General features: G+C 40.8%; 2 protein-coding genes across 7 annotated transcripts in view; one reads left to right on the top strand and one right to left on the bottom strand.

The window, feature by feature from the left end:
* The window catches only part of LOC124291482 (espin-like), a 91,589-nt gene extending 89,654 nt beyond the window's left edge, over positions 1-1,935 (bottom strand). For all 3 annotated transcript variants that reach the window (XM_046728466.1, XM_046728467.1, XM_046728468.1), the window contains exon 1: positions 1,359-1,935. In XM_046728466.1, the coding sequence (XP_046584422.1) occupies positions 1,359-1,834 (476 nt within the window). In that variant the 5' untranslated portion in view covers positions 1,835-1,935. The remainder of the gene's footprint in view (positions 1-1,358) is intronic.
* Positions 1,936-10,342: 8,407 nt separating this feature from the next.
* The window catches only part of LOC124291459 (NAD kinase-like), a 57,067-nt gene continuing 39,808 nt past the window's right edge, over positions 10,343-27,601 (top strand). For 2 of the 4 annotated variants that reach the window (XM_046728446.1, XM_046728447.1), the window contains exon 1: positions 22,364-22,447. Coding sequence is in view for 2 of the 4 variants with exons in the window: in XM_046728444.1 (XP_046584400.1) it covers positions 11,394-11,590; positions 16,847-16,930 (281 nt within the window). In the remaining 2 variants the exon portion in view is untranslated. Of the gene's footprint in view, positions 10,459-11,380; positions 11,591-16,846; positions 16,931-22,363; positions 22,448-27,601 lie in introns of those variants that run through there. The other 2 variants (XM_046728444.1, XM_046728448.1) reach the window with 2 other exon arrangements.

Raw genomic sequence — 27,601 nt, 5'->3', positions numbered from 1 at the left:
TGAGACTAACAACCAGTCTTATTTATTATGATTGGATATAGAGCCTCACAACCTCGGCACAATATTGTCGGTATCAACATGTGCAGAACGCACCTGACTAGAATCTGTGTCTGTCTAGCTAAATGTCACTCTCCTAAGGTAGCTGTGTAAATTCTCTATTTGACTACCATTGTGTGAACAGATTGCTCGTGTTTAAAACCATGTTGTCGTGGTTGTGAGTTCACTACTATAAGGTTAATTTGATTAGGAACCCATAGCTTGGTGAGCATTGCGAGTAACCATGGTAACCTGAAGATCTTGGTGAATAACTAGGGTAACAAAAATAAGCTTCTGGTATTTGATACTTTATAAAACCATACTTTATAAAACCAATGTTTGGGGACATGGAGGATAGTAATGTAAATGCCAAAGTGAACACGCCTATCATCAAGCACAAGACTGTAAACTATTTCAGCTTGTTGACCTCTTTGTAGTAAGCGACCACTCCTAAATTTGACATGTTGAAGTTGACCAACAAGGTTATGAGAACCCATCGATTTCATGCCTAATATTAGTTTTGTATTTGTGTTGATATCAAATTAGATTTCTTTATTTCCCTGCCACATTTCACATTTCGGAACATTTCAGTAGTGCCAGAACATGATGGAAGCACTGACCTAAATGTATCACCACACCCAGTCTGAGTCCCTTGTTTACGAATAAAGGAAATAGTGACAAGGGTTTTCACATATTGTAGGTAATATATACTGAGTTTGACCCCTCAATAATCCTATCTTGAGTGAGTGAGTGAGTGAGTATGGTTTTACACCGCTTTTAGCAATATTCCAGCCATATCACGGCAGGGGACACCAGGAATGGGCTTTACACATTGTACCCACGTAGGGAATTGAACCCGGGCCTTCGGCGTGACAAGCAAACGCTTTAACCACTACCCCACCACCCCTGTTTAACAAGGGAAACATAATCATATTAGAAATGCAAGCAAGGGAATGTTGTTTTGTATCTTAGTCAGCAATATTTCTATATTACCCTAACCAAAGTGTCTGTATACATTGTCAAGCTTGGACCCAGCAAACCAGTGACAGCTAAGACGGAAAGCCAAACAACCCAATTCACATATTTCAGTTTACCCTTACATCAACCATGGTATAACAAGCTAGTATGGTCTGCTTGTCATTTCATTGCGTATAAGTAGCAGCCATTAGCTTGAACAGAAAATTTAAAGACCACTACTTCCTGTTGTTACTCAAACATTACACATGACTATATTGATCAAGAACTTGGGCTGTTTGAATTCTACACTGCATACAGTTTCTAAAGGAATTAAATGTCCTGTGACTTTTGTTGTGTTTATATACCTGGGGGCCTCTTTGGCAAGCATCTTGACAATATCCAAGGTTCCACCAACAACAGCAAAATGTAGAGGCATGGCGCCAGTTGCCGTTTTCTTCATAATATCACAGTTAGTATCATCCAACAGGTAGGTGACAATATGGGCGTGGCCATACCGGGTACCCAAGTGGAGGACAGTTGCACCAGTGCCATCCTGGTCGTCAACTTTACACTCAGTGTTTTCAAGAATCCATTTTAAAGCTGCTAAATTTCCCGTGGCAGCAGCATCGTGTGCGGCCGTAGCTCCAACATTACTTCTCTTGATCGCATTAAATCCTTTTTTCTTGACAAGGAATTCAATTGTTTTGACGCTCCCTCCCCTTGCGGCATAATGTAAACATGTTGCTCCGTGTTTATCGGCCACTCGCGCGGGCTCAGTTAGAGATTGTAGGATGTCAATGTCACCACTTTTTGCCGCCTCGAGCGCCCTGTTAGCTACCATTGTTTAACTGGCAAAATTTACTCAGGATTTCTTTCTATCATCTTTTTCGTGACTCGGGACACACATCACATCTCACACCTGTCATGTTTTGAGTCGACTGCCACCTGTGAACAAGATAATCAGGGGCGGGTAACTCTGATTGATTACTGTTATTGATTTTTCAAATGTTAACGTTGTACAAACATACAAATGAAATGGGTTCGAATCACTATTTACAAGACACGTCGAAATAAATACGTTTTGCTTGCACAAAGCCAATGTCAGATTGACTTACCAACGAAAATGTGTTTTGCACGCGACTAAGCGTAATAAGTAAGTATTTGTTCACAGCCAAAAAGAATGATTAGCCTATACAGCTAACAGAGCGATTACATATAAGGCATACCGTGCATAATCCTTTGTAAAAATAACTGGTCTCTTTCCATCTCTTCGCAATGTGGTACTTTCACCAGGAAAATAAACTTTTGTTCAATACTTGCTAATATTTGAACATTCAAACTCTCCTAACGTCGGTATTTTACCCTTACAAAACCTTCAGGTACAGTCGGCGTATAGTCCAATACATTCAAGGGTTGAAAAGTCAATTTCTCTTTCGTACCAATAATCTTTAATCTAGCTATCTTTGTTTCTGCAATTATAGTAAGTGAGTGAGTGTGGTTTTACGCCGCTTTTAGCAATATTCCAGCAATATCACGACGGGGGACACCAGAAATGGGCTTCACACATTGTGCCCAGGTGGGGACTCGAACCCGGGTCTTCTGCGTGATGAACGAACGCTTTATTAACCACTAGGCTACCCCACAGCCCCAAGAAATTATACAGATCCAGTTTGGGTGTTTGTCGTGTACCCTTACAAAACTTTCGGGTACAGTCGGTGTATAAATCCAATACATTCAAGGGTTGAAAAGTCCATTTCTCTTTCGTACCAACAATGTTTAATGAAAGCTGTCTTCATTTCTGCAATTATATAGTATGACCAGAAATTATGGAGAATTTTAGGAATATGTTTAATTGGATTTCTAGTATAAACAACCTTGACCAGCTATCAAGTGCTTGGTTTCATTCAAGAGAGACAACTCTGTTAATCCTTTTTCATTAGTTTGAAAAGAGTTATCCCCCTTTGTTTACTTGCTAGCAGACGACATTTTCAGTGATCCTCAGTATAGATGATTTAGAGAAGAGGAAGTTGATTTTAGAGTATTATAACAAGGACATCAGATCAGCTAAAGTGATTTCAAGTAGAACAGGCATCCCTTTGTCCACTGTTTATCGTGTTTTGAAAAATATTGCAAATGGATATGGCATTGAGCACCAGGGAGGCGCAGGTAGGCCCAAAAAATTGACTGTCGGTGACAGGGGGCGGCTTGGTATTCTTGTTTCTAAAAACAAACGAAGGAGTTTAGAAAACTTAAGGCTGGATATGATTGATAGAGGAACTGTGGCTGTCTATAAGAGACAATTATAACTGAGCTGCATGCAATGGGTTGGCAGAAAAGTCGAGGAATTCCATCACCGATCATGAAACCTGAACAAAAGGAGCGAAGGTTGAACTGGTGCTTACAGCATAGAAATTTTAACTGGGACAATGTGATTTTCTCAGATGAAAGTTCTTTGTGGCTGTTTCCTAATACACTGAAATTCAGGACCATACAAACTGAAAAACCTTTGTATCAGCGCCCAAAGTACAGTCCGAAATTTAACGTGTGGGGTGGCATATATGTGTTAGGGGCAACGCCCCTCTGTGTATTAGAAGGGAATATGAACAGTGAGAGGTACACAGATATTCTCGAGGGACATTTACTTCCATCTGCTCACGTGTTCTATGGAAAGTTTTGGATTTTCCAGCAAGACAACGACCCAAAACATCGTTCAAAGCATACACAGGCCAGGTTTCGGACCCAAAATATGACATTATTAGATTGGCCAAGCTATAGCCCGGACCTAAACCCAATAGAAAATGTTTGGGGACTTATGAAGGAAAGTGTCAATAAGAAAGGTCTGACAAATATTGCTGAAATGAAAGAAGAGGTGGTCCGATATTGAGACGACTTTCTAACTTCTTTGATCAGTGGTAGGCTATGCCTCGCCGCATTGAAGCCTGCATTGCTGCCCATGGTGACTTGACAAAATACTAACTGTTCACCTGTCTTTGAATCTGGAGTTATGTTCTGCTAATATTCACTTTTAACACGTGAGTAATGAGTGAAAACAGAAACAAATTACAATCCTTATATTCTCAATAATTTCTGGTTGTACTGTACGTATCCAGTGTTCCAAATGAGGGTGTTTGTCATATACCTGTTTCTTCACGGTGCCTTCTGCAACAGCGCAGATCGTATTCATAAGTGATCAGTAACACATATACTCTCCCAAAAAAGAAACGCATATAGGAATTTCAACTGTATTTTTATGTTTATTTTGAAACATCTTGTAGGCTTTATGAGTCAATGAAATATAGCGAAATTGCACACTGGGAATGCAGACTTATCCGTCTTTGGCACCAACTCGAGGAAAGTCAGTTTGAGTGTCACATGGAGACGTGTGGTGGCGCTGAAATCAATACCTCGTGTGACCACCGTGGATATCCAGAACTGCACGGCATCGCCTCGGCATCAAACGAATAAGTCTCAGAATCTCGTGTTGCCCAATCGCAGCCCACTCTGCCTGTAGTGCCTGTGCGAGTTGCTGAAGTGTCTGGGGCTGAGGGTTACGGAGTCGCACCCGTCTGTCCAGGGCATCCCACAGATGTTCGATCGGGTTTAAGTCCGGTGATCTTGAGGGCCAGGGGAGCACATTGATGTTGTGGTTCTGTAGGAAGTCTCTAGTGTGACGTGCTGTGATGGGCCTGGCATTGTCCTGTTGAAACAACTCCCTCTGGGGATCAATGATTGGAAGGAGGTGTGGGCGTAGGATTTCGTCACAGTACCGTTGAGCTGTCAGGATCATCACCTGGATCATCACCAAATCATTTCTCCTACGGCAGGTGATCGCTCCCCACATCATAACACTTCCCCGGCCGAATCTGTCCACCTGGGGAACGCAAGCGTCGGCGAAACGTTCACGTCGACGTCTGTACACCCGCATTCTTCCATCGCGTCGTTCCAATAGAAATCGTGATTCATCACTGAACCAGATTCTACACCAATTCGGTAGGTTCCAGGCCTGAACGTTGGTGCGCCATTGAACTCGATGTCGACGATGTTGTTGTCGAAGCACAGGGCCAAAAAAAGGTCTTCTGGCACGTAAACCAGCCTCTCTCAACCTGTTCCTGACGGTCTGTGCAGAAAGCCTCCTCAATCCGGGTATTTGTCGAGCGGTTCTGGTCGCCGTAGCTGTTCGATGACGCAGGTGATGTACCCGGATGTAGCGAACCTGCGCCGCAGTGGTCGCTCGAGGTCGCCCACTACGAGGGGCATCTGCTACCGCATTCTGCCGGCGATATCTCTTCCAGAGCCGCGAAATGGTGCTTTGGTAGAGCCGCGAAATGGTGCTTTGGTGAACATTCAAGCGTCGGGCAACTGCACGTTGAGACTGGCCACCTTCAAGCAAACCAATGGCGATATGACGATTGGCTTCATTTAGACGTGGCATTTTGCGTTCGTCAACAATATTCCAAATACAGTGAATAATCGACAGACAGCGATCAACCTTTTATACCCATCATTGAGACTATCTGATCCCCAACTTGCACGTGCATTGCATGTGAATTGTGTATTCTGTGACACTACACGCCGAAATTGAAAATCATGCTGTTAAATACGGGTATTTTACGGATGGTGCGTTTTGTTGTGATGTTTCAAAACATAAACACCATAGGACTCATAAACAGAAGAAAACCTTTTGTAAAATGAATCACGTTTTAATTCATTGCTACATGAAATTGCTATTTTCATGATGCGTTTCGTTTTTGGGAGAGTATATTACTGACATGAGACATCGAAAATTTTCTCTCGGCGAGCATCGAGTGGATCTGTATTCATGTAACAATGATAACTGCCCCTGTGAAATAATGAAATATAACGCATTCCTCCTTTTAACCCCAGTCAAATGTTATGTGAACGATAGAGGCAACAAAACACAATTTATTATGTACATTCACTACCTAAAGATATGGCGATTTATAGTTGTCATGACATCTGTATTCATTTTATGTACAAAGTGATCCCTCCCGTGCATGTGATGTACATAATAACACACACACACATACACACACACACACACACACACATGCGTACATGTGTGCAAAATTGATGCCCCCTACCTCCCCAGAACAAAACTGGTGGAACCCCCGACCCTTTAAAATCTTCATCACACAGCCCTAAATTATCACAGTGAACATAAATTATGAACTGTCCCTTAGAGCAATATGATCCAGCTCAAGTCGTCCCAAGATTCCCCACATCCCCGTCGTCACAAGCGTCCGCGTGATTAGTATACAGAATGACTTTATTATTGACAAGCTCACCAATATATCATCTCAAATCGAGAATCGATAAGCCTAATGTAATGTCGCCGCTTTGCGACTGCACATTATATTCCCGCACTTCCTGCTTGACGCTCTGCTGTGTCGGAGTCGGGAAACACAACCACTTTGCAGGGTACAAGGCCAAAGGTGAAGTGGCCGCACTTGTTACATATGGTGTTAAGCCTTTACAGATTTTGAATGTCTGTAGTTGGTAAGTAATCATTTCTATATATGTGTTAGGAATTATATACATGAGACTGTAAGGGTGTCGTAGTGAATTGACGGTACGTAACGTAATACACTGGATATGGATAATTTCTTGGGGCGGTGGGGTAGCCTAGTGGTTAAAGCGTTCGCTCGTCACGCAGAAGGCCTGGGTTCAATTCGTAACATGGACACAATGTGTGAAGCCCATTTCTGGTGTCCCCCGCCTTGATATTGCTGGAATATTGCTAAAAGCGGCGTAAAACCCAACTCACTCACTTACTCTATGAAGACCCGGGTTCGATTCGCCACATGGACACAATGTGTGAAGCCCATTTCTGGCGTCCTTGCCGTGATATTGCTGGAATATTGCTAAAAGCGGCGTAAAACCATACTCACTCACTCACTCTAACCAAAGACGTATATTCACGTGTATATACGTATTTGCTCTAATCCACAATCGTTGAACTGGTAGGGGGTCAGGGAGGTCAAAGGGGTCGTGGGTTAACCGTCTAGGTTGCGGTACTTCCTTTTGGGTGATGGCCTCTTCACTGTAGGATGTGTCTCTGTGGTCATCTGAACGGACTTCAAGAGCGTGATAACATCAACAGCACTGGTCTGGGACTCCCAAGATAGCTTGTTGAGTGGACTGGAGTAGTCATCCAAGTAGTTGTTGGATTTCCTGGTCTAGTCACGATTATGTTCAACTTGCCGTTAAAAGGGTGTATGTTGGTGTCTGGGTATGCTCTGGTGTATAGGAGGGGCCTAGGCCTAGGTATGCTCTGGTGTATATTGGAATCTAGGTATGCTCTGGTGTATATTGGTATCTAGGTATGCTCTGGTGTATATTAGTATCTAGGTGTGCTCTGGTGTGTACTGGTATCTAGATATGCTCTGGTGTATATTGGTATCTAGGTGTGCTCTGGTGTGTACTGGTATCTAGATATCCGCTGGTGTCTGGGTATGCTCAGGTGTATAGGAGGTGTCTTGGTATGCTCAGGTGTATAGGGGTATCTAGATATACTCTGGTGTCTATGAAGTGTCAGGGTATGCTCCGGTGTTTAGGAAGTGTCTGGGTATGCTCTGGTGTATAGGAGGTGTCTGGGTATACCCTGGTGTCTATAAGGTGTCGGGATATGCTATAGTGCATAGGTGTATCTAGATATACTCTGGTGTATAGGAGGTGTCTGGTTATGCTCTGGTGTCTATTAGGTGTCTGGGTATGCTCTGGTGTATAGGAGGTGTCTGGGTATGCTCTGGTATATAGGAGGTGTCTGGGTATGCTCTGGTGTATAGGAGGTGTCTGGGTATTCGCTGGTGTATAGGAGGTGTCTGGTATGCTCTCGTATATAGGAGGTGTCTGGTATGCTCTGGTATATAGGATGTGTCTGGGTATCTTCTGGTGTATAGGATGTGTCTGGGTATAATCTGGTGTATAGGAGGTGTCTGGGTATGCCCTGGTGTATAGGAGGTGTCTAGGTATTCTCTGGTGTATAGGATGTGTCTGGGTATGCTCTGGTGTATAGGAGGTGTCTGGGTATGCTCTGGTGTATAGGAGGTGTCTGGTATGCTCTGGTATATAGGAGTGTCTGGGTATGCTCTGGTATATAGGAGGTGTCTGGGTATGCTCTGGTGTATAGGAGGTGTCTGGGTATGCGCTGGCGTATAGTGGTATCTAGATATACCCTGGTGTTTAGGAAGTGTCCGGGTATGCTCTGGAATATAGAAAGTGTCCGGGTATGCTCTGGGGTCTGGGAAGTGTCCGGGTATGCTCTGGAGTCTAGAAAGTATGTAGTTTCTTGGGAAGGTCGGTGGTCCGATCCTCTGACACCAACATACCAAAAGATGTTAAGGTGGTGTTTGTTGTAACTCTGGCGCTCGACACCAAAGCATGAAAAAGGACTGGTCGGCTTCGCGTCAGAGCCACATAACGTGTCTGATAGGATAACCCTGTCAGTTTGTGACGCTGTATATGTGTAGAGCACCATGTGAGCTAGTATATCAAGGAGGCCTCTTGTTAAGAATGTATGGAAGAATCCCCATGTTGGGAACTGTCGTTACTGTATATAACAGGTACGACATTTCTTTGGGTTGGATAATTCCAAGAAGATTGACGTCCATAATATACAGTAACAATATATCTTTGGGTTGCATACTTCCAAGAAGATTGAGGTCCATATTTAAACTTTATAAAGTTTTCAATTAAAACATGTAACATCACGAAGAAGCACTCAGTTCACTGCTGATGGTAGAGGCGTGAATCGTAATATTTTATGTCCGCTTCATGCAACATGACGGAACAAGGCCCGCGTAATGCCTTCTGACATATCCGAGGCCGCGGGCGCTCTATACAGAAGTTCCTAGCACATCCTTCAGTGCCCATTTATGATGGCCTCTGCTCGTCAGAGTTAGAAACGAGTACGGACACATATTCCACAGTAGTCTGTCTCACAGTCCCTGAACCACATTATTTCCCTACTGCCAAGCCCTCTCTGCAGTGCTAAAGCCCTAAATGAAGCAAGTCTAGATTTCCCCAGGTTCTCTGGTCTCCCTAGGGCTCCTTTTCAATATAAATGGGCTTGTTTGTTACTATCAAAATTATATATATTCAGAGACTTAGCCTTAGTCTAATTTCACAGGGGTCGTACTAATTACCGCTTCGGTACAGTGAGTGTACGGGTTTACATAACGACCGCCCTGGGGCATAATTAACTTCACTCCTCGCCTCTCATTATGTAGCAGTAAAACGTCCATTAAGACTTAATCTTGTGTGTGTAGTTACGACTGTGACAGCCGTGGACAGTCACAGCGACAAGTAAAACTGTAATCCGTCTTAGGTCGTTGATGTCGCCTTCAAAGAACTTCATTCATGCTGCTCATTTTTATGTAAACAAATCGCCGACTTTGATCAGCATAGTGAAATTGTTTCAGCGTGATACATGAATATTTACTCAGAAGCTAAGCTCTGTGTTCGCTTCAAACGGTGTACAGCTGAAACCGCTGCCTCAGTTGTGCATTTTGTGAATGTCACCCGGGTTGGTGGGGTAGTCTAGTGGTTAAAGCGTTGGCTCGTCAAGCCGAAGACCCGGGTTCGAATCCCCACATGGGTACAATGAGTGAAGCCCATTTCTGGTGTCCCCCCGCCGTGATATTGCTGGAATATTGCTAAAAGCGGCGTAAAACCAAACTCAGTCAGTCAGTCAGTGAATGTCACCCTCCCACTCCAGACACCGTGTATACACATAACCTAATGTGCATATCACTGTTATTTTATGTGAGAGCCTTCGTGGTCTAGTGGATAGAGTGCCTGCTAGAAGAGCGGTCGGTAGTTCTATTCCTGGTAGCGTCACACCAAAAGTGGCTGTACATTGCCTGGCGCTCTCTCTCGGCAGTAAGGAGCTGAGTCAAGTTAATCAAGGTCAAGGGTGTTTGAGTGAGCCCTGTAATGGCCAGGGTTACTTACAAGCAGTCAGACTCACGCGCGCACGCGTATTCGTCGTGTTGTAAACGTGCAGTAATCTTGAACCTGACGTTAAACCCCTTTCACCTCAACTAACTCACATTTGAGTGTGTGTGTGTGTGTGTGTGTGCGTGCGTGCATGCGTGCGAATATGTTTTTTATATCGATGTGCGGGTGAATATTTCTTATCAATGTACGGGTGAATGCCTCATTCGTTTGTGACAGTTTACAGTCTAAGTAAACTTAGGCTCAGTATTATAGCGGTGTAACGAATAATACTGAGCCTAAATTTACTTGGACTGTGACAGTTGAATGATTACCAGGCCATAATTGACGCAGGCCATCTCAGCCCTATTGCGGAAGTTTTATCCACTGCAAGCGTTGTTTTCCTCACAATATAACAGCTGATAGGCAGTGGCGTAATGTATATAGTCCCCAGTCGTCCCTGTTATTGCACAACACTCGCCAGAGGCATTACGTCTGATATCAGCTGAGGTAAGTGGACGTGAAATACATGTTAAAATCATTAAACACAATTAAATATTTCAGGTGAAATCAAATTTTGAACATCATACTTGACTGATTGACAAACACCTTTTGCGAATTGTCACAGGATGAATTATCTTTATTCACAAGATATGTCTATTGATATTTTTATGGGTGGATCGAAGCTTCATCGAAATAACCAGGGAGAATAGAAGACCTGTCATAAGGAACCACAAACCATTTTATAAATATCAAAGAATTATAAATAAATAACCTCTAATTCTAAAAGATACGATCTAGAATAAAGCTCTTCATAAAATATTCAGCAGTCGATCCTAATATTCTGCACTTGTATTAACACTGGTAAATAGTCGAAGTATAAGTTGGATAATCAAAACGCTGTGTGTGTGTGTGTGTGTGTGTGTGTGTGTGTGTGTGTGTGTGTGTGTGTGTGTGTGTGTGTGTGTGTGCGTGCGTGCGTGTGTGCGTATGTAACCAGAGACCATATAATCTATTATATGGTCTCTGATGTAACGACTTGCAAAATTATTTTTTTGTCTTTGAAACAAGTTTACCACCAGCAGATGTATCATAATGTTTCTGTTCGACTTGATACACAATGCTTATGTAACGACTCACTCACTGACTATTAACCGCCTGGGGACATACACATAAGTGATATAGGATATCTGCGAATCAAGATTGTTTCCGTTCCGTCTCATCATTCCGTCATTTGTATATACTCATCATACATGCGCACTTCCTCCCCGGAAGCGGAAACGAGTACGGAAGTAAACACGAATTTCTGAAAGCAGACCGAAATGTCAAATAGTGTGTCGTACGATCTCTGACGACAGGATTTGTCCAGTCAGACACGAGCAGTTGAGTGGTAGAGATAGGTGATGTTATTTTATCTCTGACCTTCTTTCAGTCAGACTGACACGATGTCAAATAACACACAGAGCGGGCGTCAGCTGATCTCACGATCCCAGTCCGAATTTTCCAACAACTACAATCACCATGACGATCCCGAAATGAATGAGGTTGTGGATGCACTTGAGAAGACAGATATGAAAGAAAACGCTGTTGAAAATTCAACGACACCCCACAGATCAAAGCAGTCAAAGATGCGTCGAAATAGGTAAAACTGACCTGGTGACAGGCATTAATTTTCAGTTGATTTGTGGCAATTTCTACATGATTGTGACAGCTAGGCCTAGGGTAAAGACGAAACCATGTAGACTAGCACCGTTATACGGTCTGTGGTCTAAGATATTATCATGAGTGAAAACGTGGTGTCCTGTATTTTCCAAATGTCTTCTGGGCACAGGATGATACATTATGTGGGTCAGGGCTAGCCAGGTCATTATTATAGTGATACATGCTTGATGTCACGAATGTGACATATATACTGGGACTCTCTATTATCGTGGCACGTGAAAACATCAGCTTAGCAGCAATACCACACCCGCATCGTCTGTTTACGTATGCATATTCCGTAAAAAATTCATCACTCTTGAAAGAGTCATTTATTTCATTGGACTTTCATATCTAATCGTAGAAATATTAAAGCATTCATCTTTGCAGTAACTGATTTACTCTTGTAAAAAATATTTTGGTATGTTATTGTTACAGTTTATACAAATGAATAGAAGTTTCAGATGTTTTGGTTAAAACATGACGATATTACTAATCTTAATGAAATTCCTGAATAATTTTTAATATAAAAACTATTTAGAATCGTTACTTGTCTTCAGTATATGTTTGACAGTGCCATTTGCTTGTACTGCCTGCAAAGTAAGTTGCTTCAATTTCTGGGTCAAACTAGGCAACCAGGATTGCCATGATCGTATTGAATGAGTTGCGATTGTGTGCCACATTATTTGCAACAGAAATGAAAAGTAAACATCAGTCAGCTGAAAATTTGTATAAGATGCCAAAAGTCAGAAGGTGTTCATAATCCCGACAGTGACAACAGTAACTCCTGCGATAATAGAGGGTCCCTTGATATTTACTGCATAAAGGGGCACTTCTGAAGCTTGCTTGTAAACAACAGCTGATAACCCATGTGCTCACTCAGCCTTATTGCTTTCTTGTGACTGTAGTTTCCACCTCAGTGACCACACTATAGGGTTGTTGCCTGAGCGAACATTGATCTCTTGTTTGTAAATACATGCACTTAAAGGACAGACAGGGCAATTGTAAGCTTTTACATGTTGTATACTACTACAACTGGTACTGGGGTGAGTGACGATATAGCTGTACACATTGATGTCAAAATGGTTTTATTGATGGAGGAAATAGTTTTTACATTTTCACAAATGTTTGTATTTTTCACAAATGTTTGTAGTCGTGTGCAGAATTGTCCAAAATGACACATATACAAACACATGAATTGACTGTAATAATGAGACAGTGTAATAGACTTCTTTGATGGGCATTTTAGAAGTTGAGTTAATGAAGAATGATGACAATTTTTCATGGATATACAACTTCTTTATTCTGTGAAGGGTGAAGTTTTGACATTAGAATCTATGTCGAATTGTCGCCCTTCACAGAATAAAAGAAGTTGTATGTCCATACAAATTGTCATCATTCTACAGTGTAATAGAGGTACAAGGCTGGCTGTAAGGAACCCTCACATATTTTGTAATCTTGACTTTGACACTGGCTGGAATTTAGTGGAAATTAGTATTATTTAACTGTCCTGTAAAGAAAGAAATCACAGAAGCATTCTCTTCGATTTGCTTCTAATAAAGAAATGACTGATGACAGTTTACTCAGTGCTTGCATTTCTGGTTTACTGTGTGAAGCTCTGTTGTGTTGGTTTCATTATTGTCTCACGCATGAACTACAGTGTGGTGTCTGACTCGGAAAATATTTCATGCATTATTAAAAAAACATGCAGTTGTCAATGTTCTATCACATTAAACAGTGTAATTGGTCCAAAGATCTGACATCATTATACCAAACCCATATGTTTATGAACAAGATATTGAACCTCTAAACTTGTACAGCTTTCATAAATATTGACTTCCATGTCAATTTCCAGTGTACATGGAGTTGGAATGTAGTTATCACCTGTTATCAGTAGATGGCTATGTCTTATATGCATGACATGATATGCACATGGTAAGGTCACCTTCCTACACATAGAAACACATCAGTTTATTGTGGCTACAATATCTATGAACCAATGGCAGCAATAATCAGATCCTTCAAACTCCGCACTATGCAATATGATAATATTTTATATGATAATGCAGATGTGGTCAGCAACATTTGGAGATATTGTTGTGTATTTCTGTATCTATTCCACTGAGAATACAAATCAAAATATGCACATATTTCAGGATTTTTACTGAATATCAAAACCTTATTAGTTTCTGCACAATACAATGATAAAATCAGGAAAGGTAGAAAATCATTGACAGACTCCTAGGCCTAAGCAAACTACTGTAGTGTAAGTGTAGAAATTCAAGGTTCTTAGCATGGGTATAGTTAAATGGAAACCTATTACCATTAATTAGTACATTGCAGTGAGAAAACTAACTGTGAAACAAATTGAAACTCTAAGGCAGTGTATGCTTGTACTACATTTGTACCGTATTGCTTGTGGAGCTGCAGATGTGGATAATGAGTATATTGAAATTGTATTCCTTCAAATATCATGTCCATTTGAGTTGATATTTGTGAGTGAATTTAGTTTTATGCCACACTCTGCAACATTCCAGCCAGTGGACTGTAAATAATCGAATCTGAACCAGACAATCCAGTGATCATTACCATGAGCTTCGATCTATGCAATTGGGATACAATGACATGTGTCAACCAAGTCAGCGAGCCTGACCTCCTGATCCCGTTAGTCACCTCTTACGGCAAGCATGGGTTACTGAATATCAATTCTAACACAGGTCTAATATTTGTAGATATCATACTTATCATCAGTATTTGTATAGGTATACATGTCTGTGTTGCTATCAAACTGTAGATCTATAATACAGCATCAGTGGTGGGCATCATGGAGACTCCTGTTATCACACACATCTGTTACCGTACCAGAATTGATTTCCACGCACACATTAACAAAATCACATAATAATGCATCTGGTAGTTGGCCAATATGGTATTATAATTTGGGCAAGAGACTGGAAATGAATAATAATTTTCCTTGCAGAGATCAAACATGTTGGCATGCCTGTTTGTATTGTTCAGATATATTACATATGCCCAACCGACTGTCAAGGAATGTGGACATGTTTCATTGTACACCATGTACAATATGCTGTTTCAATACGTCCCCCTGACAATAATTTCAATTCAATTAACATGCGTGACTGGGTGCTTTGTATTTGTTAACAGTTCAGTAATTGTCATGTTATAGTTTGAAAATCAATATTATTTGACATATGAAACAATCAGTTCGTCAGTATGTGTATTGTGTCAACAGATGTGAATTCATGCTGTACTGCTGCATTTGAGTGAGTGAGTGAGTTTGGTTTTGGGCCGCTTTTAGCAATATTCCAGCAACATCACGGCGGGGGACACCAGAAATGGGCTTCACACAATCTACCCATGTGGGGATTCGAACCCGGGTCCTCGGCGTGACGAACCAACGCTTTAACCACTAGGCTACCCCACCGCCCTGCTGCATTTGACATGCCTGCCGTGTGAACAGTGAACACCAGTAATCGTGATTACTCCAGATGAACTCAGTACTGAAACTTGTATATTAGTATTTAAGGTCACATAAGCAGCCAATATTTGACACACCTCCAGCATACTATTCTTTCATCTGTTGAAAGCAGCCTTGTGAAACAACACATATAAAACATGTAAAAACAACATTGGTTGATTTTAATATTTCCGTTCATATTTTCATGCTGCTTGAATAGTTCTATTTTTGGCCATCAGGTGTTATAGTGTGGCGAAATCATGGCTAAGATAGTCTAAGTGCCATACATTAACATAAACTTATGACTATCCTAGCGCTAAGTGAGCCTAGGAAATCTAGGGGGCGGTGGGGTAGCCTAGTGGTTAAAGTGTTCGCTCGTCACGCTGAAGACCTGGGATCAAATCCCCACATGGGTACAATGTGTGAAGCCCATTTCTGGTGTCCCCCGTCGTGATGTTGCTGGAATATTGCTAAAAGCGGCGTAAAACCAAACACAGTCAGTCAGTCAGTCGAAAATCTATATACTGAATGAAGCCCCCTACAATATAAGCATGATAAGTACATACACTAAACCTTAGCATTTACAAGTGATCATGAGCTTGTGTCTAGTGTTACTATGGCCACGAGTTATTTCAGCTCACAGTACTGAACAAATAAACAGAAAGGGTAAACATGCTCATGATTCATCCAGTCAGTGTTTCCCGTCACATGTTTTCTCTGAAAGTTTTGTCCAAAGTCTACCATGGAAAAGTGGTATTGAGTTTAACATGGCGTGTGCCTCTGTATATCAGGAAGCAACTGAACAAAAAGATATTCAGATGAGGAAGTATGTAGAGATGTCATATATCATCATATCAATGAATTGGTATTTATATATTTTCATATTCTGTTCATAAAATTTATTAGTATTGTCATTAAAATCTAATTTCGACCCTTCTTATGTAAAGATTACCATAGTTATGATGAACAATGATCAGAGAGAAAATTCAATTCAGACATTTAATGGATTAGTTTATATTAACTTAAATGCTGGCCTACATACTTCATGCATCTGTATTGGAACTCTGCTTATTCAGAAACCCAGAGGGGTGATGGGGTAGCCCAGTGGTTAAATGTCACTCATCACGCCGAAGGCACGGGTTTGATTTCCCATGTGGGCACAATGTTTGAAGCCCATTTCTAGTGTTCCCTGCCGCGATATTGCTTGAATATTGCTAAAAGTGGCGTAAAACCCAACTCACTCACTCACTCATAATCCCAAAAATCCTATAAACTTGTCTGGCGGGCGATTTTTAAGTGAAATGAAATACATACTACATATAATTATTTTATTTAGTGTTTATATCTGGACTTGGGGTGTGAATGTAAGTAACCATCCAACACAGCATTGTGTTCCACTTACAGGACAGTGACTCCACAGAATATGTGTAGGTTAGGTAACTGACCTAGAGATTCTGATATCTGGGATTTGTTCATCTGGACAATATTTGAGAAACTATGTTCATAGATTCAACTGTGTACATGAACAGAGCAATTAATTTGATTATTAATCAATATATCAATAATAATATAATATATAGCAAATTTGTATAGCCCCCTGTGTGATTTAGGAACTAATAATAATATACATGACATATCGATACCCAATTTTCTAGTCATAACAGAAATCAGTCAGCCAGAAATATGGTGATGGAGGAGTGACTATGTTGTTTATATTTTCAGGAAAGCCCGATCACTGTATGGTGTGAGTCCTCACTGCAAGTTTGGACCGAAGGGCTCCCTGGTCGACAACTCTGCCACAGTTCTGTGAGTAGCTTTCTCCAGTTTTTTCATTTTCAGGTTTTTGAGTTTCATGGTCATGTTCATCATCAGTTCAGCCAATGCAGAAAATAAAAAAAACAACAAGAAAAAAATCAAATTATCATGGGCTGAATATAGATCTTTGAGTATGTCTGCAAGTAAGGTTACAACATGCATGTAGCAGGTTGGAAGGCTACAACCCACATATAACAGGCTGGAAGGTTACAACACACATGTAGCAGGTTGGAAGGTTACAACACACATGTAGCAGGCTGGAAGGTTACAACCCACATGTAGCAGGTTGGAACGCTACAACCGACATGTAGCAGGTTGGAAGGCTACAACCCACATATAGCAGGTTGGAACGCTACAACACACATGTAGCAGGCTGGAAGGCTACAACACATGTAGCAGGTTGGAACGCTACAACATACATGTAGCAGGTTGGAACGCTACAACATACATGTAGCAGGTTGGAGGGTTACAACCCATGTAGCAGGCTGGAAGGCTACAACCAATGAAGCAGGCTGGAAGGTTACAACCCATGTAGCAGGCTGGAAGGTTACAACACAAATGTAGCAGGTTGGAAGGTTACAACACACATGTAGCAGGTTGGAAGGTTACAACACACATGTAGCAGGTTGGAGGGTTACAACCCATGTAGCAGGTTGGAAGGTTACAACACACATGTAGCAGGTTGGAAGGTTACAACACAAATGTAGCAGGTTGGAAGGTTACAACACACATGTAGCAGGTTGGAAGGTTACAACACACATGTAGCAGGTTGGAAGGTTACAACCCACGTGTAGCAGGTTGGAAGGTTACAACACACGTGTAGCCGGTTGGAAGGTTACAACACACATGTAGCAGGTTGGAAGGTTACAACACACATGTAGCAGGTTGGAAGGTTACAACACACATGGAGCAAGTTGGAAGGTTACAACACACATGTAGCAGGTTGGAAGGTTACAACCCACGTGTAGCAGGTTGGAAGGTTACAACACACATGTAGCAGGTTGGAAGGTTACAACCCACATGTAGCAGGTTGGAAGGTTACAACACACATGGAGCAAGTTGGAAGGTTACAACACACATGTAGCAGGTTGGAAGGTTACAACACACACGTGTAGCAGGTTGGAAGGCTACAACACACATGTAGCAGGTTGGAAGGTTACAACCCACGTGTAGCAGGTTGGAAGGCTACAACACACATGTCTCAAGTTGGAAGGTTACAACACACATGTAGCAGGTTGGAAGGTTACAACACACATGTAGCAGGTTGGAAGGTTACAACACACATGTAGCAGGTTGGAAGGCTACAACACACATGTAGCAGGTTGGAAGGTTACAACACACATGTAGTAGGTTGGAAGGTTACAAAACACATGTAGCAGGTTGGAAGGTTACAACACACATGTAGCAGGTTGGAAGGCTACAACACACATGTAGCAGGTTGGAAGGCTACAACACACATGTAGCAGGTTGGAAGGTTACAACACACATGTAGCAGGTTGGAAGGTTACAACCCACATGTAACAGGTTGGAAGGTTACAACCCACATGTAGCAGGTTGGAAGGTTACAACCCACATGTAGTATACATAGTATCTGCAACTGGAACATTTTGTTTCAGAAACTACTTATGCTGCATGACTGAAACTTTACAAGCTTTCTAAGAGATGCCTGTGTAAACTAATTTAAAAAATTGGTACCATAATTATTTTGTTCGAGAGTTATGTCCATTGCTACATGTGCTGTTTTTTTAATTCATCCTCTTTTAACGGGGTCATGTTCCTGAGAAACTACATTAACTCAGTTATCAGTGTTGTTATCAAGACTTAAACCTTGGTGACATGAAGTAAGTTCTTTCCAAGCAATGGCCCTTGACTCATTGGCTGTAGTGGGGGCTTGTGTAGTGTAGTTATCCCGGACTGTTCACTGAAATGTGAACAAACAAAACTGCTATGTGGGTCATGGTGGGCGATAATGACAACCATGATGCTGCTGTTTTCTTGTTGTCACGGCGATAACTTGGAGTATGAACGTTTTATTCAGGTTATTTGTGATACTATGACCACAAAAAAAAATTGGTGTTAATAAAGTCGTTCAAGCGTGTCTGAGGACGTACACAGAGAAGGCAGTTCTTTCTCCTCCCCATGAGGCCTTGATGTTTATCAGAAACTCTATTTTGATGCGTGTCACAAATATCAGGTCAAACACAACATTGGAGACTCATAATGACAATATATTGCCTGTGTAGAAACATAAATGAAGGAATATAGTCATAATGATTCAGAAGAAGTCACTTACAATGAGGGTGGTGCTGTAGCCTAGTGGCTAAAGCGTTGACTTGTCACACCGAAGACCCGGGTTCGATTCCCCACATGGATACAATGTGTGAAGCCCGCCGTGATATTGCTGGAATATTGCTAAAAATGGTGTAAAACCCAACTCACTCACTCACTTACAATGAACAGGAACTGTTGGGTAGCATAGTGGTTAAAGTGTTCACTCATGCTGAGACCTGGGTTCGATTCCTCATAGGAGTACAGTGAGTGAAGCCTGTTTCTGGCTAGGTATCCCTGGTGCCATTGTTGGAATGGCTGGCGTAAAAATATTCTCACTATAATGAGCAGGCCTACCAAAGAAAACTTTCCCACTGTGCAGAAAAACGCAGAAAAGACCACATTAATCGTGGAAATAGCAACATAAACACATTACCTTGCTACTGAAACAGTAAAAACGGCAATGAAAAAATATGAAACTGCAACATTTTTATATCAGCGAACTTTGACCTCTACTGTGCATGCGCATTACGATCCAGGCTTCTTTCCAATTTCCGAGCAACCGTGAATCGCCTCGCGTAGAATAAGTATTAAATATGTCGAAATAATTGCTGTCAATCATTTCATACGAATGGAAAGTAAACTAAACAAGTGTGCACACAAGTATCATGATGATAAATACCAAATAACACAACAGAAATACTTAAAAAGGAATGTAACTTTTGTCCAAGCTGGAAAATGTCAACATGCAGTCGAGACTTCCTCTTCTATGCGCGCATGCGCAAAATCGAAGTTGCTGGCTCCTCGTTTTATGATGCAGTGTTAGCGATTTAAAGTTGCCGTTTTTACTGTTTCGGTAGCGAGGTAATGTGTTTATGTTGCTATTTCCACGATTAATGTGGGCTTTTCTGCATTTTTCTGCACAGTGGGAACGTTTTCTTTGGTAGGCCTGATGAGGAAGACCCTACATTAGAGAGAGAGACCTCCATGACATTAAAACCTCAATTCGGGGATCCATATACAAGTTGCATTTTCTCCTTTGGGAGTACTAGGTGTACCAAAAAATGAAACTAGTTATGTTGGGATTTCACTGTCTAATACAGTACAAATTCTTGCAGGATTTTCTAGGAGGTTAATTCCCTGATCACTGAACCCACACTATGAAAGTAAAAGTGCACAAGTAAATGACAAAAATATGATGTAAGAATGAAGGTGATTAATGCAGCATTCATCATGATGAGAATTGTTAAGCTCACTTGCTTAATAGTTGCACTTGCCCTCGATCAAAGAAACCTCGTCAGCATTGTTAGGTCTTGCATCAGTGAACTCTGTCACTGAACTTCAGAGATTTGTTCGTTATGCTTTGATAGAGAGCAGCCATGCTGTAGGTGACTGTCTCTAACAGTGCCAAATCAGGGCACCATTGCTCAAAATGTGTAAAGTCAAATAAGGACTAAACCATGTCAAACAAGGACATATTGATGTAAATAGTGCCATTAGAATTATATCCTTGGTTCATGTAAGTCTGGTGTAACTTTCATTATAAACCATTAGTCACTGTGTTCTTTAATCTGATTGGCTGAAAAACATGATTGCTTGGTATTTGATTCCCTGAAATTGCAAGACTATTCGCTGCGTATTAATACATACAAATATCGCACATAGTTGTATTGTTGCGTCGGCAGCAGTGGTGACGTCGTTCAAATCATATTGTAATGTAAAGTCGGATTGGTGCTACAAATGAGTAGTTCCAGATGCTACCATGGGAACCAGCCGAAACTGCCGGCTGATGACACTTTACTGCTGTACCCGTGTCGATGTACTCAATGTCAATGAGTGCAGACAAAAATATGCATGTGGACCTTTTGATTTACTTTTGTGTTTACAATGTCGATAAAAATCATATGTTGGCTAATTTTGGGGTTTTATTTAGTATTTGAAGCACGGGGATTCATTTCAAACTGGAGGCGTTAGCTGAAGGTTTCAAATGAAATATTCCCAATCATCAAATACTCAATAACACCCACAAATTGGCCAACACATAATGTTTATCTGCTGAATCAGTTAACAGACATGAACTTTCATTTTTGTTGAATCAATTTTGAAGACTTCCAATGCTAAACAATATGTTTGGTGGGTAGTTATGTTGGGTCAGACCTAGTGATTTGAGTGAGTGAGTTTAGTTTTACGCCACACTCAGCAATATTCCAGCTATATGGCGGCGGTCTGTAAATAACCGAGTCTGGTCCAGACAATCCAGTGATCAACAGCATGAGTATCGATCTACGCAATTGGGAACCAATGACATGTGTTAACCAAGTCAGCGAGCCTGACCACCCGATCCTGTTAGTTGCCTCTTACGCCAAGATCCCGCGTCCGTATCCATGTATAACAGGTCATATCATTGTCAAAGACATCCTTCTGGTAACAGGTTTCTGGTGACAGTTTCTACATAGCCAATATCAATTGACTTTTATCAATGAGGGTGATCAGTTTTACAATTCCGTCACTGTATAGGAATTCATTTCAGACTGTTTTTGCACATTTTATCCCTTTTTGAAATCCAAGAAGTATAAACTCAAAAAAAGAAAGACATGAAGAATACCATATACATACATAATGTTTTTTATTGATGTTCTTTGGACTGTAAGTAACAAAAATCTTAACTTAAAAATGGAAAAATGTTAAAATATTCAATCATTAAAACTTGTATCATTAGAATCACAAATAATCAAACAATGCAGGGTTGCAAAAAGATCAAAAGCAATGAAAATAATAATCATCGTTCTGTAAATTATTTTGCTGTTGAACCTCACCCTTTTGTTACCGAGACAGTCATCTAAAGTTCTATGATATGTAACCATGGTAATAAGAAAGACCATTTATCTGTTTTTGTCCCTTCTTTTAGTCTGTTTTCCTGCTGACTGCATAGAAGTATATTTTGTCCTACTGGAGCCCAAATACCTGATATGGTGACCATGTGGATTGTTTGTATTCACTTTATCATGATAACTGCTGTGGGCAGTGTGTACTATAATGAACTGTATGCCCCCACCTCTCCTGCCTTCCCAGGGTATATTACATAGAGATCCTGTTTACTTATGTCAAATGTTGGTATACATATCTACATCCTGGTTAAAACAAAAAATAAGATTGGCTGATAGCTGGAACAAGGAAGGGTTGATTTTAAGTCACACGAACATGAGGGTGCAGTCGGGTGAGACATTCCTTCACAATGAGGTATTTCAGGATCTTTAAGATGTTATAGAAAGAAATCGAGGAGTAATTACATGAATATATTCACAAGGCATGTAGGTAGTATTATTTCAATAATTTTCACTGAGCATTTGATAATAGCATTTGTTGTATTGTTTTCATTGTTTGAGAAACGTCCCGGGGCGGTGTGACATATGAACGTACTGTTTATGGATTTCAACTTCTGTAATACGAGGAACCCGATGTTTCGACAGATATTGTTTCGTCACCTGATGAAAGAGACACATACTCTGAAACATGGTGTTCGTCATATTACAGAAGTTGACATTTTGATGTGTATCACATCCTGCTTGATGTGTATCACTTCTATATGCCATTTAGAGATTTAGACTACACATTTTTCAATCAGGATGTATAATCCCAAATTTCCTGTTGTGTGTCAACTTGAGCTATTCTCTGCTTGGGGCAGCCTAATGGTTAAAGCGTTGGCTCGTCACGCCGAATCCCCACATGGGCACAATGTGTGAAGCCCATTTCTGGTGTCCCCCGCCGTGATGTTGCTGGAATATTGCTAAAAGCGGCGTAAAAACAAACTCAGTCAGTCAACTCTTGTGTGAGGTGATGTTGTAGAGCTCCAATGTTGGCACAACTCTTGTGTGAGGGGATGTTGTAGAGTTCCAATGTTGGCACAACTCTTTGTGTGAGGTGATGTTGTAGAGTTCCAATGTTGGCACAACTTTGTGTGAGGGGATGTTGTAGAGTTCCAATGTTTGCACAACTCTTGTGTGAGGTGATGTTGTAGAGTTCCAATGTTGGCACAACTTTGTGTGAGGTGATGTTATAGAGTTCCAATGTTGGCACAACTCTTGTGTGAGGTGATGTTGTAGAGTTCCAATGTTGGCACAACTTTGTGTGAGGTGATGTTATAGAGTTCCAATGTTGGCACAACTGTTGTATGAGGTGATGTTGTAGAGTTCCAATGTTGGCACAACTCTTGTATGAGGTGATGTTGTAGAGTTCCAATGTTGGCACAACTTTGTGTGAGGTGATGTTATAGAGTTCCAATGTTGGCACAACTCTTGTATGAGGTGATGTTGTAGAGCTCCAATGTTGGCACAACTCTTGTGTGAGGTGATGTTATAGAGCTTCAATGTTGGCACAACTTTGTGTGAGGTGATGTTGTAGAGTTCCAATGTTGGCACAACTCTTGTATGAGGTGATGTTATAGAGCTCCAATGTTGGCACAACTTTGTGTGAGGTGATGTTGTAGAGTTCCAATGTTGGCACAACTGAGGTGATGTTGTAGAGCACAACTCTTGTATGAGGTGATGTTATAGAGCTCCAATGTTGGCACAACTTTGTGTGAGGTGATGTTGTAGAGTTCCAATGTTGGCACAACTTTGTGTGAGGTGATGTTGTAGAGTTCCAATGTTGGCACAACTGTTGTATGAGGTGATGTTATAGAGTTCCAATGTTGGCACAACTGTTGTATGAGGTGATGTTATAGAGTTCCAATGTTGGCACAACTCTTGTATGAGGTGATGTTATAGAGTTCCAATGTTGGCACAACCCTTGTATGAGGTGATGTTGTAGAGCTCCAATGTTGGCACAACTTTGTGGGAGGTGATGTTGTACAGTGTCAAGGCTTTGTTAACTGTTGTTAGAGGTGACATTGTAGGTTGCCATGGTTTGTACAAGTCTTGCGTGAAGTGATTCAGTAGGTGCCTCCGGTATGTTACAGAGCCAGTGTGAAATGATTTTGTACAATGAATAGAGTTGTCTCAGGTCTTGCCTGAGGTGACACTGTACAATCCTAAACATGATAAGAATTAAGGATGTTATAGGTCAGTGTTCCATCCCTCCAGCCGACCCGTGAAGATCCGGGGTAGAATAGGTCTTCAGCAACCCATGTGCTTGCCATAAAAAGGCGACTATCTTGTCGTAAGAGGCGACTAACGGGATCGGGTGGTCAGTTTCGCTGACTTGGTTGTCACATGTCATCGGTTCCCAATTACGCAGATTGATGCTCATGCTGTTGATCACTGGATTGTCTGGTCCAGACTCGATTATTTACAGACCGCCGCCATATAGCTGGAATATTGCTGAGTGCGGCGTAAAACTAAACTCACTCACTCACTCACTCCCTCCAGCCACTCTTGTGAGGAGTCGGATGCATATTTAATATTCAGGTCACTCATTGAATTACAGTTGGCCATGACCTTCTTTTATGATCCTGTGATGCTCTAAAAAACATTTGGAATTGTAAACACCTCATGAATACCATCACTTGTTAAACATTACCAGGAAAGTGTCTGTTTTGTGCTTATAATTCAGTTGAATTCCCTTTTAAATCAGTTTGATTGGAAAGAACTGAAAATATAATTCGGGGAGGTAAGAATTTTGTGGAATGGAGTATTATTTTTTAGAAGTCCCAGGATTCCCCACAAAATATTAAACATTTGGCCCGTCATGTATGGGGTACAAGGGACCTGTACTGGAATTCCTCCATACATCCTCTACAGTATCGCAGTCTGTCGGAAGATGAAGGGGTTCTCACAAATAGATTATGTTCTTCATTGCCACCAGGGTGATGAGCTAGGCTAGAAATGAAGCATACAACTATATGGATCACTCGTTTATTCCACAGAGTGACGATTCAGTGTAGATTCATACACCATTTTCAATTTTAGCTTGATGACTGTGTAAGAATCTGCATTATGATGTCGCTATTATGCAATAAACATGCTTCATTATTGACAATGCCTATCAAACAATAAGGTAGCCTAGTGGTTAAAGTATTTGATCATCATCCAATATGGATACAATTGTTTGAAATCCATTTCTGCAGTGATATTGCTGGATATTGCTGAAAGTAGCATAAAACGACTGACTGACTGACTGACTGACTGACTGACTGAATCACTCACTCACTGTCAGATAAGAGTTTGTTGTTCAGTAGTTCCATGCCTATCTGATTGTAACAGATGATGGATGATAAGCCAGGATGCCCCACAGCACAAGTGTTTTTTCCTGTTAATCAGGATCTGAAGGACACTCATCAGACATGACATTACAACAACATTTTCAGTCTATTGCGAACCACCATTTTGTTGTGTCATTGCCTTCAAGATATACAGTTATATCGACAGCTAGCCTGTCATCACAAGTTAAAAGTGACACAAAACTGTAACCTGAGTCGTCCAGTTGGCGCCTTGTAATTTCAGATGCCAGTTAGCATCAGAGGCTCAACAAACTTGTACTAGATCAGGTGGACCTTGTTGACAACCAGGGGACCCCCGTTGACTTCCCATATAAGATAGGATTATGCTTACGAAAATCTCTCATCTTGCAAGTTTGTGTACGTATGTATGTATGTATGTGTGCGTGTGTGTGCGGGCGGGTGGGTGTTCTTTCATATTTTTTTATTTACGTCTCACCTCATAATATAAAATACAAACATAGAATTTACTTAAAAGTACTGCGAACCACCCAAACATTGGTTATGTCTAAGACTATATAAGAGACGATGTATGTATCATACAGTTATGTACTCCAGTGTAAAGCTATTACAGGTAGGTAAGTATGTATATACAGTAATGTACTCCAGTATAAAGCTATTACAGGCAGGTATTACTTTTGCTTCAATGAAGTTCACTTAATGTACTCAAAACAGCAACCAGTCTTACTTTTTCATTGAAAAAAGCGCCTTGAGTATGCACTAGTTGCCTGGATATGTGCGCTATATAATTATCCTATAAATTTATAATAATATCTGATAAATAGCATGTTATACAATACTTCCTATTATTCACTCACTCACTCACTCATCCAAGTTTTATCGTATAAGCCCTACACTTGAGATTTTTGTCATTCACTTGAGCTCAGTTTATGACTTTATTACCAGTATTAATTAGTGGTGGCAGCCCTCAAATTACCTTGAACCCATGAGACCTCTATGGTCACTGATCAAACTATTCTATATGTAAATATTTTCTGGCAATAACAAGCAATTACTCCCAAGTGCTATTATTTTTTAGATATATGAATAAAGCTTCAACTAAGGTAACTCAGTATTTCTGATAAAATATGTTTCAATCAATCATGGCACCCAAATTTTTACCTGCATCACAGGTAGATTTGTGAAAACTGTGGCGTCATCTGATTGCTCATTTCCAGCTTAGTTTCTATGATATTGCTAGTTTGTTATCACCTTTTCATTTACTTTAAATCTCTGAAGGAATCATTTTAGTTTTTTACTATGCGCAATAGTTATGTTCACCGATAGCTTCACACTTTAAGTCTTGAAAGCTTTCATCCAAACCATATGTCAGTGGTTGTACCTCTTTATTGTATATCGTTTGTTAGATAGTTTGTTATTCTTTGATTCTCAGATAGGTGTCGCTTCACACAGTGCAGTGAGGATAGTGCTGAACATGTAAACAAATGTTGAAATTCTAGTCCATAATCAGCAAATTTGTGTTCTGCAAAGAAGCAACCAATCCCTATTTTGAAACTTTCAGAGCTACAGTTTTGTTTCCCCTTAACATTCATAGTCTTACATTGTGGACACCTCTGAAATGGTTGGACAGTTTCAGATGAAAATTTGATGGATGTTTACAACCTGTACAAAGGGTTTCATCTCAACTGCTGTTACAATATGCCAGCCAGGTAGCCATTGTTTTCTTTGATTTCAAGAACATGTTATATTTTCTACAAGATATGTCACAGGACCCTGACACAATTATGAAAAAGTTTCGAGTAAGTATGTGATTTTAGAAGGTACTATTTACTTTCTGAATAAAAGTAGTATCTATCTTATAATAAACTGTGAATGCCCATTGCAACTCTGTTGAGTCAGTACCAGGACCTGTTTCAAAGAGTGGCTCCTCACAATAATACATCAAAAGCCATTACCATACAACTGACTGCCTTGTCATCAGTAACTTCGGTAGGAGAATGTCCATACTATATATATGGTAATTGTAAAGATGGCAGTTCGTAGGGGTGCCACAATACAGTATCCAAGTCTTGACCTCATATGTACCAAGTGATTACGTATGGTATGTGTTAGGTTGTTTGGACTTGAGATCTTGTAGGTCAGGTGGAATGCCTACCAGTAGTCTCAGTCTCTGCCGAAAATATTTGGCTCTAGAAGACATCACGCCAGCCTGTACTGAC

This window comes from Haliotis rubra, unplaced genomic scaffold, assembly GCF_003918875.1.
Source record: "Haliotis rubra isolate DU_JTF1 unplaced genomic scaffold, ASM391887v1 Scf492, whole genome shotgun sequence".
Taxonomy (NCBI): domain Eukaryota; kingdom Metazoa; phylum Mollusca; class Gastropoda; order Lepetellida; family Haliotidae; genus Haliotis; species Haliotis rubra.
This window is presented reverse-complemented; position numbering and strand designations above follow the sequence as displayed.